Genomic DNA, 16,805 nt, shown 5'->3' with positions numbered 1-16,805 from the left:
CCGATTGCAACACATGCTTCGAGTAATTCGCAAAATTACTTACACGACTATAGACAATGCCAACTTGCATTTTAAATGCGCTAATAGTAACTTACATTGCCGAGAACCAAGTAATGTATCCACCACAACCCATAACCGCCAAAAGCAACACATCCCGTCACCACGCCAAACGATGGAAGAATGTTAAACCACATATTTTTATAAAATCAATATATCAGACAAATCTTTACGAATTTCGTTTAATTTGAAATGGAATGGGAGTGATATGTCATAAGCTTATTATTTTTTTTATTGGCAATCAAAAATAATCTTGCACCAGTATTTTTACTTTTTATTTGTATTTAAACTTAATAAATTATATATTAAATAATATTTAATAAATATGTATTTTAGCAGAAATCTGTAATAGTGTTTCTCAATATGTTTTTATATAAAAGCTTCAGATATTTTTTTGGAACGGATTGTCGTTTGTTCTCAAATGACATTTACAGATTCCGAGAGTTTGAAGTGGTATAGCGCAGAGAGCGCCCTCTCTTGTGATAGTGAAGTTGGAGGGCTCCCGGGGACCCATGCACGGGCGGGACATTAGCGGAACTGCGGATTGCTTCGGTGGACGCTCCGCGGAGTGACTAGGACCAAGGTCCATCGCAAGACGAGGCCTCGTGAGGTCCCCACGTTTTACGTCAATAATACCATCTTAGCAGGAAAGGACTCGCAGGTCATGATTAAAGTGACAACTACAACCTCAAATTCTTTACAAGAATTCAGTTCAGAATATTTAACCACACAATTTTAATTAGTAAAAATTTAAACTATGTTATTTTATCTATAATGTTAGAGTAAAATTAAACAATTTTTATGTATATATCTTTATTATATAAAAATAATAATTAAAACTAATATTTTAATATATTGTAAATATTAATGTTATCATACAGTATTCAGAATATTAATGAATATAACATATATTTTTCTTTTAGACAACATATTTCTTATCTTTAGATCATCATTTCAGCCATGTAGACATAATATGCTAAGAAAGGGACTAATATATAGCTACTTCCGCTATGCAGCAGTAGTCGTGCAATGAAGTGCACCGCCCGCCAGCCCGCTGATAAATGCTTAACACCGAGTGACACTGGTCAGTCTAACATCTGAGGATGCCCCATGGAGGGGTAAAACACGTGTAAAGTAAATTAACCGCAGTAGTTGTGTTTCGCATTGTTTATAGCACGCGCATTTATCAGCGGGCTGGCGGGTGGTGCACTTCATTGCACGACTACAGCTGCATAGCAAAATTAGCTATATATTAGTTCCTTTCTTAGTTAGGATGGACTTTCGCGAGGTAACACCTGAATCTATTGAAGACATAATATGCCACATGTTTATGCATTAAACTTGATTTATAATAGCAACATTTAATTTTTTTTAACCTATGGTCATAGAAAAATTTACTTTGAGTTATGAGCGCCTTATGTTATTAAAACTGAAGTCTTCTACTGTATTAAAGATGTTCCACAGAAAACCTCAGCAAGTTTGTTGAAGGCTTTTCTTTGATTAGGGCATGCTAGGAACCATTGTTACTTAAAGTATAGTAGGGTGGCTAAATTTCATTGGACTTTCCTAGCATGATTCATGTAAAATAATGGTCTTAAATTTAAAGAAAAAATGGAATAAACATGCTGTCACTAATGTATAAATTTTTTATAGGACTCAAATTCATCATCTGTCAACAAATACTTGGCAGCGATGACATGACCCTGATATGTATCCAATGATCGCAATAAGTTGCCAACTATGTTGGCGTAGGATTCCAAAGTTTGGTCCGCTACATTTCCGATTAGGTTACATTTTGGGTTCCAGAAAAATTTAATGCTCTTTTCAAGCAAAGCCTTGTGAAACTTCTTGATCATATGCTTAAATAGCGTCGCCAAGTCGTTCCTACTCCAAAAGTATGGATCTTTTCTCTCGTCTATCTCCCACAGGAACAGCGTCTTTATATAGTAGCTCGCTATTTTATTCATACCTTTCGAGTCGCGGAGTTTCTTAAGCTGAAATAAAAGGAATATTGTTTAGTTTAGATGGCAACATTTAGAAAATGTCAAATTAATATTAAGAATAAAGCTTATTGCATTTTGATATAATTTTTTAAGGCCCCCTTTATTGGTGACCTCCCTTATGCTCCTATTTTGGGAGAGACTGATTTTATTTTCCTATTTAATATTTCACACATCACCTTACTTCCTTCTCTACAATTTCCACTGTATCGTAGTTACAATTTTTTGTTATTCTAATAAATATTTGAAAATAGTTTATACAAAGGTTGTTACTCTGTCAGTTCTAAAAGAATTCTAAAGAGACTGAAATAAGAAGAAATCTGAACATGCAAGGCCAGGGCTATATGGCAGATGAATTATCACTATCAAACTAAACTTTTTTTTTTTCCTAAACGGCTAAAGATGTGTGTGGCATGGTAGAAGATTATACTTCAATGATTAATACTGCCTCTTACCATTTGAGAAAGATATTTTTAACCCGACTGATACAGGATTTTGATTAATACACCTAAACCGCTCATGGTACTGATGTCAGTTGGGGTTAAAAGGCTGTAGAGTGGCGTCCAAGAGTCATTAAGCTCGGCGTGAGGAGGTCACCCTCTAGTTGAACTTTAAGATATAGCTTGGACAGCGCAAGACAGGATATCATTGCGATCTTCGAGGTATATTGACCAGCATGATGTAACAATACACTTACCAACTTAACTGTCATGCGTAGATTATGGCTGTCATGCATCATCTTTCTCTCCTGATCCTGGAGGTTGATCCTCCAAGAGCGATTCTCATCGTGTTCGTCATGTCCGTGCTTGTTCGGCTTCGGTACCAATGTCCAATCGCCTGCGTCGCAATGTTTGGGTATGTCCCTGTAACCTTCGACCGGCCAGCGGGTTTCGGGGAGTCTTAGAACCGGCACCATGTCCACGTCCAGGCGGAAGCCACGGGGGTTAGTTATTTTAAGTGTCAATGCTGGTCCACTCTCTCTGGTTGATATGTTGTAGACGTTCTTTTCACCGGTGTTCAATTTTTTTCCTGGTTCCGATAAATGGTCAAGTGCTTTATCGAACACGCTTTTGAACCAGTATATGAATTTGGAGCGTAGGATGTAGTTTTTCTCGTCCAACCAACGATGTGCTGTATTGTTTACGGTGTCGTCGCCGTCTCTGATCGGGATGTTCCTGTATTGCACCCCGCCGCGCAGCTGTGCGTAGCCAGGGTGCTTCGGTTCTATAACGATGTCGCTCGCTGAGGAGTTGAAGCGGTTCTCCTGTTTGTCCACGGGTATGTCTATCACTATATCCATGTCGTATTCATCTGGTTTTTTAATCCTCAATCTGTCATAATGGCTGCCGGCGTATTTTATCTGCAATATTTATTAATATAAAATATTACAATTACACAACCATATGCAGTATGTTTGGAAACAGGTGTATACCTGTTTCCAAACATACTGCACATGCAGTGGTAGTCGTGCAATAAAATGCACCGCCCGCCAGCCCGCTGATAAATGCGTATGCGGCAAACAATGCGAATCACACAACCGCCACCGCCAAATTACTCAACACGTGTTTCACCCCTCCACGGGGCATCTTCAGGAGTTATGTTACACCGATTAGTGCCAAAAACAGAGAGAGACTCTGCATTTATCAGCGGGCTGGCGGGCGGTGCATTTCATTGCACGACTACCACTGCATGTGCGGAAGTGGCTAAATATTGGTCCTTTTCTTACTTAGGATGGACTTCCGCGAGGTAACGCCTGATTCCATTAAATAGTACTTAAATAGTTCCTAATAGTACTTTCTATTCTTAAAATTACTTACCGGACCCGAGTAGCGATCATAGTATGGGTCAACCGCTTTCATTGCTGCGTGGATTTGGTGGAAAATACTGTGGAACACTTCGTAGTACAGTTCGCAGTCTTCTTTTTTGAGTGCAACATGTCTCGCGTAGATGTCTGAAAGTACCGCATTCAAGTTCCTGAGCACCGGTGCAGCTGGAACTGACGACGCCGATATCATTCTGAAATAAATTAATTTAAATTTAGTGCGAAGTGGAAGCGGAAAACCAAGATGGCGGACTCCTCCATCAGATGGGAGTAATAAATGTCAAGGAGAGAGAGAGAGAAAAAGAGTTTAAATTAATTTTTTTAGTGTCAACTGACCACATATCTAAATCAGAGTTGTTATAATTACTATCATCTTTTGAAAAAGTCACAAATATTATAAAAATAAATATTTAGTTAGTCAAGTTTAATTAACCTGTGACTTTTTTTATATTGCAATAAATTAAATTATAAAGAAAGTACCAAAATAGTAAAAATATTAAAAATGGTGCGAAATTGTAATAAATAATAAATAAAATAAAATTGTAAACTAGAATTAGCATGTAGTGGTTGAGGATGGATGCAAGGATAACGGAATGGAAGTGAAAGACTGGGAAGACTGTAGAAAGAATGAAAAAGAAAGAGATAATAAGAAATATGCAAGAAGAGAATGGAAATAAATAGAGGTGTGTGAATAAATTAATAAAAAATTTAAAGTCCCTGTCCCACACTAGATAGGGGAACGAGAGGTCCCCAATAACGGGGGCAAAAAAAAAAGCCTGAGACTTTAAAAAAAAAGTTGTACAAGAATATATTTCTGCAGTTTAACTCAGTGCTTTTAAACTCTTTCTGTATCACGCCCCCACTTAAACCTAAATTCTTACACCCCCCTATGTAATATACAGGACATAATTTTAATATTTTTATATATTAGCAAAAGGATTATACTTGTGTCGAGTACATTTTCCGATTGCCCCTCTTAACAGTCAAATTCCCCACCTATGGGGCGTGGGCCACGTTGGGAAACAGTGGTTTAACTTATTTAGAGAAGATTTGAGGACTCTGTGAGTTTGAGCTAGTGGCCTAACTTAGAACTCAAGCGGTGACTATCAGATGACCCTCACGTTCTAACGTGAGGGTCATCGGTCGTGTTTCTTGGAAGAGACATCGAATGTTCACATAATCTAGCAGACAGCTTATTCGACTAAGGTAAGTCTAGAAAACATATGTAATAATTTATTTTTTTAACTAGTTTTTAATCAGCTTATTTGTAAATATATGGCGGCTTTTTGGTTATATTACAATCGGACAATCTTTAATTAATTTGTAATAATAAATAAATAGCTACGTTCATAATAAACACATTTCTAATTGCCGTACTCGATAAAGCGTAAACAAATTATGAACACGGTAAATGTATTGTAAATCAATCCGCCTATTTCTGTGACCATCGTATATATTTAATCACAATGCACATATATCGATATTTATCAGCAAACCCTGTGATAAAACAATATAAATAATTGTATTGATAAAAGATAGTACGAATGTAAAATTTCGATTCGTAATGAGGTAGGTGAATAACATAAAATAGGGCCAAAAATATAAAAGATTTGACGTCATCCAATGCGATGTCCGTATCTGTCGAGTTTTCATGCCGTGTAAATAGTTGAAAGTTTTAAAAACAAAAGTAAGTTAAAACTTCCCGCCATTTTCTTAACAGTAATTTATATGACGAATAAATTTTAATTTGTTAAAACCTAATAATTGTAAAACGACAAGAGGCTTAGAATTATTAACCAAATAAATAAGTTAAATTAGCGGAATTATTATTACTAAAGTTATATAGGTTTGATGAAGAGGCCATCTTTATTCGTGGTTGTCAAACTGCTGCTGACGGCAAAAGTTCAATGACCTCGCTGTTAAACAGATTAAATAACATTTTTGTTAATAAAAACAATAGTATTCTAATTTTGTTTATTGATTTAAATTTTATCTATATTATGATGTATTGTAGTAATTATTGTTATTAATATAAATTAATTAACTCTGGTCTAAGCGTATGTAACGAAGTAAATGACTCATCTGTCATCATGAAAGTAAAATAATATATTTATTTAGGTTAAGGAAAACAGATTATAAATTATGATTTTTAAATGACTGCAGAGTTAAAACTAAATTATTACTACTATGGCAGATAATAAATACGCATAAAAAATTGTGGAGGCGTCGCATATTTGAACAATTCACTGTGTAAGTCGTCACAAATTGTTTTGGTTTAGTATAAATTATCATTTTATTATAAAAAATCTTATAACAATATATTGCTGAGAGAGAATCGTTAAAACGAATCAAATTTTCGAAATTCTTAGCGAGCCACTTAAACACGTTAAAGTAAAATTCTTATTATAAAGTAAATATTATTACTAAAACTTTTTAAAAATGCCTTTCATTATCGAGTAGGATTCAAATGTTAACGTCTTTCTCGAAGTTGAACACAGTTCCCCCATTTCATTTAAAATTGGTGAAAGAATTAGCTGGTTGTGGTCTAAAGGGTCCCCAATAGACATAGACAATAAACCCACCCAATAGACATAGTCAAGATCGCAGGAAGTTTCCGTATGCTGTACAGCACGAATCATTATGGAGATCTTTGGGAAAATCTATACATGGCGTCCATCGGCTAGCATGATGATGCTACAAATTCAATAATAAACTCAAGATATCTTTATTCAAGTAGTCATTTACATGCACTTTTGAATTTTCGATTATTTTAATACAATAAATAGTAAGCTACCACCGGGTCGAAACGATCTGTTGAGAAAAGAGGACAGAAACAACAATTGCTCCTTTAACCCATTAACGCCCAAAATGAAACTGCAGTATATTTTTCTATTGTTTTTCTATTTATTAGTCCATAAGGGATAAAATATGCTATATAAGAAGATAAAATGAAAAAAATACATTTACATATCAAGTTTTAGGGGTGTACTCAGCCGTGTACAATGGGCGCTTTAGGAGTGAAATTGTTTGAAACAAGGTCGTTCAACACATAGCGTTTTCAAACAAATTTCGCAACGCCAGCGAATTCTTTGGTGACAGATAACACATCGCAATGGGTTTTCCATCCGATCAGGATTATGACCATTATTGTTCCGACACCATAGTGCCGCTGAGGATGACGGACGGCTCTTAGTTTTCGTTGGACGTAAATAAGTCCGTGCAATAATTCGTCTGAAAGATAACTGGTCCATGTAAGTTATCTCTTGTTTAGTGAGTTTGTGTAGTTTTACTGAGCAAAACATGTAGTCGCCAAGCATTTGATATCGCCATATCTAACAAATAGGTAAATATAACCCACCACCACTTTTTTCCTTTTATTGAAATCCGATAAAGGCTGATAGACTGATCCATTTGGTCAACTCCACCCATTCCTTTATTATAGTTGACAAACATTTTAGGCATATTTACGTCAACCTTTTGCTATCTGATGTTACACCATCGTTTGACTTTGCCCAGAGGCTCTATGTCATCAAAATTAGTTCCCATTGTAACGACATTATTGTCCTTCCAACGTACCATAGTTATCTCATTCTTTGTATCAAAACTATAATCATATTCCGCCCTAGGCTTCTTCTTCATATCATATCGGTAATTTCATAAGTAGAACTATAGGTTGGCTGAGTTTTCCTCCATACAGGTAAATGTACATCACATTTTTTGGCACGTTTTGCAGGAATAGGTCTTAGCGGCTCATCATCACTGTCGCTCAATTCCGAAACATCGTAGTCAGGATGACGCCGACCTACCTCAATAGTCCCTGGAACGTCCATAGGGAATCTTGAAGCCGCCAAATTATCTTCATTACCTTCTTCCTCATCACTCACCACAGCCGGATCTGGTGGCACTAATACCATATCGTACTCTTCATCATTGCTTTCATCAGCCATAATTGATTCCAAGGCTTCCTCCAGTCTCTTATAGCTGGTAAATACGTTCCTATTGGGCATTTCAACTTATAAGTAATACTGTAAACAAAACGATATTTTAGTACGAATCTGCCCGCTGTACCCGCCTGTGTACAACAAATGAAACAAACCCTACTTTACAAGTTTTGTAATAAACTTTAATTCTTATGTTATTATTACCAACACAAATAAATAGACTCCATAAAAATAAAAAAAGAAGTTGAAATATTTCACTATTTTTGATAAAAACCAACAAAATAATCTAACCTTGTATGTCGTGTCTGGACTCCGTATTTTATTACAAAATAAGTGACATTTGTTTTCGCGCCACCGCCTATTTTTATTTATTATATGGTAACTAGTGTCATCTAGATTTGTAATTTCTAACTACTTTCAACACTTACCATAGATAAAATACATAATTTATCGATTAAGTAGTTGTACCTGTGCAGGTACAGACGGCGGTAATGGGTTAAATACAATTTAACATTTTTTTTCACGTGTATTATAATATCAATCATATAAATGTGTCAAACCTAGTTCCACATATTTCGAATAAAAACTATTGAATGCTATAATAATATTTATTTAATAATATACTTTTGATTTTAAATTTAAAACTAAAAAACGGAACTTCCTGACCCATGAAAGATTTGTGAACTTTTTGGGGATCAAATTAAGGTCTTACCAGTTTATTTTAATCATATTTTTGTCACTATTTTTAGTGCAAGTTTTTAAAATATTACACAAATAATATAAAATTGAAGTGCGAATCAACAGTCGCAATACAATTTAAAAAAAAAAAAACATCTTAGGGAATCTAATTTTTAGGTTATAATAAAAACAATACAGAAAAATCGATTTTATTATTCCGAAATTTAAGAGGCATTAGGATTATTTAAATATATATAAAATTAGTGTATCGATTTATATGAAAACAATTAGATGTACAAGATTAAATAGTATACAAAAAAAACTCACCTATCAATTTTACTTCTTCCTGATGTCATCTTGTTTCTGAAAAAAAGAATAAATAAATTTATTTCGAGCATCCTTCTCTTTCTTAGAGTTTTATTCTCTTTCTTCCTTTTAATAAAGTTATAGCTTAATTCTTAATTGACTTTTATGAACAAATCTCCTAATAAAATGTTTAGAACCTCTGTATAATTGATTGGTTTTAAGTAAGAAAAGGACCAATATTTAGCCACTTCCGCACATGCAGTGGTAGTCGTGTAACAAAGTGCACCGCCCGCCAGCCCGCTGATAAATGCGTATGCGGCAAACAATGCGAATCACACATCCGCCACCGCCAAATTACTCAACACGTGTTTCACCCCTCCACAGGGGGGGATCTTCAGGAGTTATGTTACACCTATCAGTGCCAAACACAGAGTTTTAAAACTCTGGCTTTTTCTAAATGTTGGTCCTTTTCTAACTTAGAATGGACTTCCGCAAGATAACGCCTGATTCCATTAAATGATTGGTTTTAGCTTTGAAGAGGTGAAAATAAAAATCATTTGCTGTCAATCAATGTATGGCACGTTCTATCTAAAAATCAATGGTTTCAAAACAAAGAACGCAATGATAATATAGCAATATAGTGTTTTTAAAATTCCACTTACTAAATAGTACACTTACTAAAATTAGTTTTCGTGTACTATCTCTCCCTACAGACTTTGGCACTGGAAGAAATTATTTGCCTGTAGCATTCCCAAAAAAAAAAAAAAAAATTCGCTGTCGTCGTTTTAGCCTATATATATATGCCTACTGCAAAGCATAGGCATATCTATGGTACGTACTATAATCACCACGTTAAGCAGTCGAATTAACGATCGCTGTGTGGTAAGGTCAAGAGCTGCTTAACCTATAGTGCAGTGTTCAATGCACACAGGCGCCGCTCGCTAAGAGCATAGTCTTGGAATCTTTCGGATTGCTGCCAAGTTTCGCAACAGAAATATGCTACAGGCATAAAAACAATGAGTGTTATTCTGCCGTAATAAAGACCGTAAATAATACCATGCTGTAAGCTATACCTACTTATAAATTAGCTTGTTGGAATATGAGAAATCTTTCTTGTTACGACGGCAAAGTTAATTAAGAAAAGGACCAATATTTAGCCACTTCCGCACATGCAGTGGTAGTCGTGCATCAAATTGCACCGCCCGCCAGCCCGCTCATAAATGCGCACGCGGTAAACAATGCGAACTACACAACTGCCACCGTTAATTCACTCAACACGTGTTTCACCACTCAACGGGGGATCTTCAGGAGTTATGTTACACCGATTAGTGCCAAACACCAAATCAACTCGGTGGCATGTGCATGGGCGGAAGTGGCTAAATATTGGTCCTTTTCTTACTGAGGATGGACTTCCGCAAGGTAACGTCTGATTCCATTAAATGGCAAAGTTAATAGTTATAGCCGCGGGGGATGGGTGGGGGGTTAGGCCTAGATGGCGCCAGGGTTTCATTGCACACGGGAGCTACACGAGCTGGAGGCGCCCCTGATTATGGAGCGCAGAGGACGCTGCTGTCCATCCTTTGTTTGTGAGCAGTGGCAATCCTTGATTAATTCACGTGTGATTTATGTAACATTGTATTCAGGGCATCGACCCCGCAACCTACAATCGCAAATCTCATTTCTATACCGCTGAATTATCCATATCATTATATAGGTGAGCCATAATAGAGTATATTTTTAACATTCAATGTCATGTGGGGCGTATACGACCACCGTTACACTTTCCGTTCAGGCCATTTGCAGTTCTCATTGCAAAACAAAGTACACCTATCCCCCGATTTACACGGTAGATACGTTCCTGAGAAAAACGTATAAATCGAAAATTAAAAATTTTCAAGTCAAAACCGTTTAAATCGAAAAACTTCCAGAAAATGCATGATTTTGCTATTTAACAGTTGTGATTTTTTTCAATAATTTTTGGTGTACACAGAAATAAAAAAAATGCATTGACAAGTTAAAATATTTAATATATTACGGAATTTTTTTTTATTTAATTACAATACATTAAACAGAAGAACGAAAAAGAAATTATTCTCATTTTTTTTTCGGAATCGAAGGTTCGAATTCACTTTCATAGCTCAGTTATTTGTGCCGATTCGATGTTTGAAGCAGAAATATTTACATTATGAAAGATGGTAATAAAATCGGTTATTAAAACCAAAAAAAAAACTCTTTTGGAAAACGTGTAAAAGCGAAAACGTGTAAATCAAGTACCGTGTAAATCGGGGGATATGTGTATTCTTAAACAAATTAATTGTAAGATCGAAAATAGATAACTTCTCGTACGTAATGCATATTAAAATTTATAACTTTTTTCCCCGCTAATTATAGCTTTGCAGTATTGAAATAGTATAAAGCAAACGTATTAAACGACTTTTTTAAATTTAGAATATGAATAGAAATATTATATAATATCATGAATAGAAAATCTTCAAAAATTGCCGTGGCACGGAACGTGTTAAATATAACAATATATGTTATTGTTTAACGATACTTTTAAAATCATACAAATAAAATAATAAAATTTACTTTTTTTAATCATCCCCTATAAAGCTTTCACAGTTTTTGATCATACTGTATAATAGAAATATGAAAACGCGTAAAAGAAATAACTTATAACGGGATTATTAAATCGCGTAAGTTTGTTTTATATATTTTAAAAATGAAACAACTTACACTCTAATATATACCGGCATAATGTTAACACACTTTTTTTTTTAAATAATCACAATAAGCGAGCTTCCACAAGCTTCCACACACTACATATAAAACCGAAAACTGTTTCGATGGATTTATATAGAAACGGGACCGTCCAACAGTCTCGAAATTAGAAAAAAACGTTTCATTTACATCAATACTAACATTGTTTCGTATGAATGCACTTAAACAATTATTATTTCAATAAAGATAACATTTCTCGAAAGCGATTATAAACAAACTACAAAAACCTACTTGTTTTGTCATAAGTGACATCTGCAACATTGTATTAACTAAACAAACATTTAATTTATAACTTAAAATACAGATAGGACAGATTTATTAAACACACGACCTAATGTTTATATCGAAAACTGTTTATTTTATAATTAATGTCATAGAGATGTTATTTTATATAAAAATAACTGGCTTATCGCATTAATAAATACAAATTATTAATAATTAACAACAATGAAACGTTTTAAAAGCTATAATATGATTATTACCTTTCCGAAGGACTTGAATGACACAATGTTATTCGTACTGATAATGTTATTGAGTCAAAAGAGGTTTTATACTAAATTGCAATCAATGCGCTGTCATAAGCTGTATTTAGATACGTCAATGTGATAAAAATTCCCCAAGCATACGGAGTGACCATATATAAAAAGTTTAGACCTTATTAAAATTAATATTTCCACGAAGCTAACAGATTTCATCGTTATTAAATTTCGTAAACTGATACACTTATTAATCGGAAAATTAAATAATTCAAAATGAAACGTTTAAGTACGTGCTCAATTCCGCCAAAAATTTAACATTTTTGTAATATTAATTTTTCGAAATATATGGCATTGTAGAATAAATATTTCAGTAGTAAAAAAAAGTTTTCTATTTTACATTTTTTATACAGAGTTATTCCATGGATAAGTCGTGAATGCATGAATGTGTAAAGCTCACTTTTATGTCAAATAATGTATATACACCCTATCCTTAAATCGATAATTTCAGAAATACTAAATAATGTAGTTATAATATAAGTAAGAAAAGTACCAATATTTAGCTACTTCCGCACATGCAGTGGTATTCGTGCATCAAAGTGCACCGCACGCCAGCCCGCTGATAAATGCATATGCGGCAAACAATGCGAATCACACAACCGACACCGTCAAATTACTCAACACGTGTTTCATCCCTCCACGGGGCATCTTCAGGAGTTATGTTACACCGATTAGTGCCAAACACAGAGTCCATTGCACATCGACCTTTGGAAAGAAAAAAATTGGCTAATTTCGGCTTCGTAGAGATTTCACAAAAGCTTTGTGACGTTTTGCCAGTCGTTGGATTTCGTGTGACAGAGATAACGCTCTACGAAGCCGAAATTAGCCGATTGTCTCTTTTCAAAGGTCCTGTACATGTTAACATTAGCACCCTGCGTAAAGCCAGATGTTTTTGGCGTCTCGTATTCCAATAAAACAATTCAGAGAGCTTACTTTATATAGGATGTGTAAATACAGTTATACAAAACTTTTATGAACATTACCGATCACCCTATGTATTACATAGTCATAAGTAGGGAGTAAATATATTTTTCTTCGTCTCTACAAGAATTAAATAATAATTGTTTTAAAAATTTTCGTTCGTTCCGTTCATAAAATATGTCGAACATTAAAAGAGATGATAAAATTACCTTGTGAGATGGGAACATGTTTGCAGTGGTAACACCACTAGCAGGAAGGGAACTTTTTGTATGTTGTCAATATGTAAAAAATAACAAAAGACTTTTCTATAAATTCATAACATTGTTGGGTTACCTAATGTAAAAATATGTTTAATAGTATCAACCAAGCAATGAAAAAAATATTACTTTTAAAATAAAAACTATTGTTAGCTGCATATTTAAAACATAACAATAATAATTTAAGCTGGGGATAATTATTCATATTTTTTTTATTATCTTCGTGAAATGTAATTCAGTCCCTTTATAAAATTATATTACAAATATCGTGAGCTATTACTATAGTGAAAAGAAACATGCAAATAGGTTTTTGATTTAATTTCTATTAAAATATTCAACTTTTACACTACGCTCTGAAGAGGAAAATATTTTTTTAATATAAATAAACAAAGTTTTATTTTTTATGCAAACTTTATTGAAACAGCATACTATATACAATATTTATTTATTTATTTACTTTATTGGAGATAAACAGGGAAAAAAAGGCTGTAAGAAAGTACAAACTTAGAAATATAAAATTATTTACAATTGTTCCCTTATAACTATCACACTAACAACATTGAATGAAGTAAAGTCAAACAATAAAAAAACAAAGAAAAACATTAACAAACAGGGATCAAAGATTTAGGGCATTCTGCAGAACAAACAGTAACAATTACGAATCATAGCAAGCCGTCACGTTCCAATGAGGTTTAAATTGTATTGTGTATATTCAATAATTTCGAATGAATTGTCTTTTAAAAGATACGAGAGAGCACGAGAATATATCAATATCACTAATATATGAATTGTGGAGTTCCGAATAGTTAACATGGCCAGCACTAATATTTTTAAGTGTAGTGGCGTCCAGAACGTCGATCCTTTCTGTCGGCGATCTGCTTAACAATTTTTTATAAGAATCCCGGGAGCAATGCATTTGGTAGTTCAGAATACGATGGAATTTTTTTTGTACTCTTTCAATTTTATTTTCGTAGATTGCATACAGTAGATTCCAAAAGGGGGATAGATATTCTAAGTGAGATCTTACTAGAGATTGATAAAGAAACATGAATATGTCTCTGCGCTTAAAGGATTTTGTTATATGTGTAACAAAACTCAGCATACGATAGAATTTATTAATAACTTCGTCAATGTGTCTGTCGAGAATGAGTTTTGCGTCCATATAAAACCCCAAATTCCGGTAATATTCTTGAATTAACCGGCTGTTCTTGAATTAAGGTGCTTTTTAAGGCTGAATAGACTTGGTATATGGATATACTAGTTTTTCCAATATTTTGGAGATAGCGGAAAGAATTGAAATTGGTCGGTAGTTCTCTATATTATTTTTCTATATTATAATATACGAGACATTAAACAAATTACATTTATAAAAATCTATCTATTAATCTGAACATTATTGTCTTATAATTATCAATTTTATTATATTTTTTGTTAACATTTAATTAAATATCAATTTATTCGTATTACATATTAACAAGTTTATAGCTTTTGTGGTTAGTGGTTAAATTCGATATAAACTGTAGAGTTTTGTGTAGCTACGTACGCAATTATATTAAAATTTTTAAATGGATTATAATTAACAACAGTCTTGTATTTTAGGAAATTAAAAAAAATAGATACGTAAATTTTAATGCAGTGATCATGGCAATACTGTTTATCGGGTCATCAAAAATGGCCGAAGTAACGATCGAGTGTGAATTCCCCATATGGGGATTATTGCCGAAAAAAGAGACGGGGGTTGTGTCTTTTTTGAATAAATACCCAAATTACGACGGCAGGGATACTGTAATTGCAATTTTAGATTCTGGTGTCGATCCGGCGGCCACTGGTCTAAAGGTAAGTTTTACTTGTCATGGTTTGTTTGGTTGTGTATTGTTGTGATTAAATTTGTTCTTTGTTGCATTTAGGTGACATCAACAGGGGAGACGAAAGTTATTGAGAGATTTGACTGCAGCGGATGCGGAGATGTGGACACCAGCACTATTATTCGTAAAGTGGCTGATGGTCAAATTGCCGGCATTACTGGAAGAAAACTTAAGGTAAAATTAAAATTTTGTGGTATTATTATTACCTTTTAGGTACGAAATTTTCCACACATGCCACTATTCCATTGGGTGGATATGTATGTTTTTCGCAATGTCATCAGGTCATTGACTTGCTCATTGTTTCACAGCTGTTCTGTCATTTTTTAGGCTTACCCATTAAGTTTCGTTTTATCGACTATTAGATTAAATAAAGACAATTTAATATTCAGTTTTCATTAAAAATACTTTTGAATTGTAATTTTTTGTAAGCTAAATAATAATTAGGTCTGTAGGACATTTTATTTCGGCTAATAAAAGCTCTCTAAAAGTTCAGCATACAATTATATATGTAACTCCACCATTATATGAGGCTGCTATAGTTTAGTACAATTTTTATTTCTTAACCATTTTAATGCCAGTCAAAAAAGATGTGCCTATGCAAGAATAACTGGTCTAATTTCATTTTTACTAGGGTTCAGTCAAGTCATATTATTTATCATAATTTTATGTGGACTAATTATTATGAAGTATATCTCTAAACGGTTTGATAAGGGCCTAAACCCACAGCAAATGACTCAACAGCTTGGATGTAGCTGGAGTGGTCACCATTGGTGTTTATGCTAGATTTTGTTACCTCCATATTCGGTCATCTTCCACAGAGTTAAAATTAGATCATTTATAAAGTAATACAAATTTATTATTCAATTAAGTACAAGTATATATATTTAATAAAATTTATTCAATAAAGTTCTGCAATACAAATAGTAACAGCTGCAAGTGTAACAGGAGCCGATATATCAGTTTCCGGCACTAAAAGGGTTAAATATTGGAACTCTTGAATATTCTAAACTATTTCCAAGGAAATTGATTTATTTTATTTAATTATGTGATGTTATTATCTTATGATATTAATTGTTAGATTTTAGTCTAAAATTATGTAATAAAGTTAATAATTTCTAAATACCCTATATTAAATAAAGATAGTGCTGTCATTTAAGTTCATTTCCTATGGGTATTCAGCAAAGTACAAACAGTTAATTATATTACATATTTTCCTTATTTTATACATTCTACTGTGATCAAAAAGTCAAGTGAAATTGTCATTTGAAACTGATAAGGGTCACATGATGACAAAAAGATTTGGTGGTCAAAAATTGTTGATTGACAAAAATAAACGCTCAATCTGCTGCTGGTTTAATCACCAATATTATCACTAAGATGTCAATTGGTTTATGTCATACTGGATTGGTTCTTCACTACCGTTTTTCCAAAACCTTAACACATCATTCTGAAGCCTACATTTTGTCTTATTTGGCTCTGTGCATCACATGGTTATAAAACAAAAGGCCAATATGGGGATTTTGTTTTGACAAGGTTAAGATAAAAACTGAATTGTAGACGGTTTTGTTTAACCTGTAAAAGAGACAATTTTTACTGATAACTAAAAAAGCATAGGCAAAAGTATTTTATCACATGGGGATT

General features: G+C 33.6%; 2 protein-coding genes across 2 annotated transcripts in view; one reads left to right on the top strand and one right to left on the bottom strand.

Annotated features, from left to right (window-relative positions):
- Positions 1-878: 878 nt before the first annotated feature.
- On the bottom strand, positions 879-12,140 carry LOC137926676 (cyclic GMP-AMP synthase-like receptor). Its single transcript, XM_068770351.1, has 5 exons — positions 12,068-12,140; positions 8,826-8,861; positions 3,875-4,073; positions 2,755-3,417; positions 879-2,051 (listed from the first exon to the last, which is right to left on the bottom strand). The coding sequence occupies exons 2-5, from the start codon at positions 8,852-8,854 to the stop codon at positions 1,689-1,691; spliced, it is 1,254 nt and encodes a 417-aa protein (XP_068626452.1). The 5' UTR covers positions 8,855-8,861; positions 12,068-12,140; the 3' UTR covers positions 879-1,688.
- A 2,821-nt stretch (positions 12,141-14,961) lies between these two features.
- TppII (Tripeptidyl-peptidase II) overlaps positions 14,962-16,805 on the top strand; it is a 33,791-nt gene continuing 31,947 nt past the window's right edge. Inside the window, exons 1-2 of the mRNA XM_068770495.1 lie at positions 14,962-15,135; positions 15,207-15,338. Coding sequence (XP_068626596.1) covers positions 14,971-15,135; positions 15,207-15,338 — 297 coding nt within the window. The 5' untranslated portion in view covers positions 14,962-14,970. The remainder of the gene's footprint in view (positions 15,136-15,206; positions 15,339-16,805) is intronic.

This window comes from Battus philenor, unplaced genomic scaffold (assembly GCF_028537555.1).
Source record: "Battus philenor isolate CCGP_79_NKW_IND1 unplaced genomic scaffold, ilBatPhil1.0.hap1 SCAF_3, whole genome shotgun sequence".
In the NCBI taxonomy this organism is placed as follows: domain Eukaryota; kingdom Metazoa; phylum Arthropoda; class Insecta; order Lepidoptera; family Papilionidae; genus Battus; species Battus philenor.
This window is presented reverse-complemented; position numbering and strand designations above follow the sequence as displayed.

What these genes read in the sequence shown, in the direction of transcription:
- LOC137926676 (XM_068770351.1), bottom strand. Translation starts at nt 8,854, where the DNA reads ATGACATCAGGAAGAAGTAAAATTGATAG. An exon ending in GGAAGAAGTAAAATTGATAG is followed by an intron (nt 4,074 to 8,825) that starts GTGAGTTTTTTT and finishes AATTTATTTCAG; the next exon opens with AATGATATCGGCGTCGTCAG. An exon ending in ATGATCGCTACTCGGGTCCG is followed by an intron (nt 3,418 to 3,874) that starts GTAAGTAATTTT and finishes TAAATATTGCAG; the next exon opens with ATAAAATACGCCGGCAGCCA.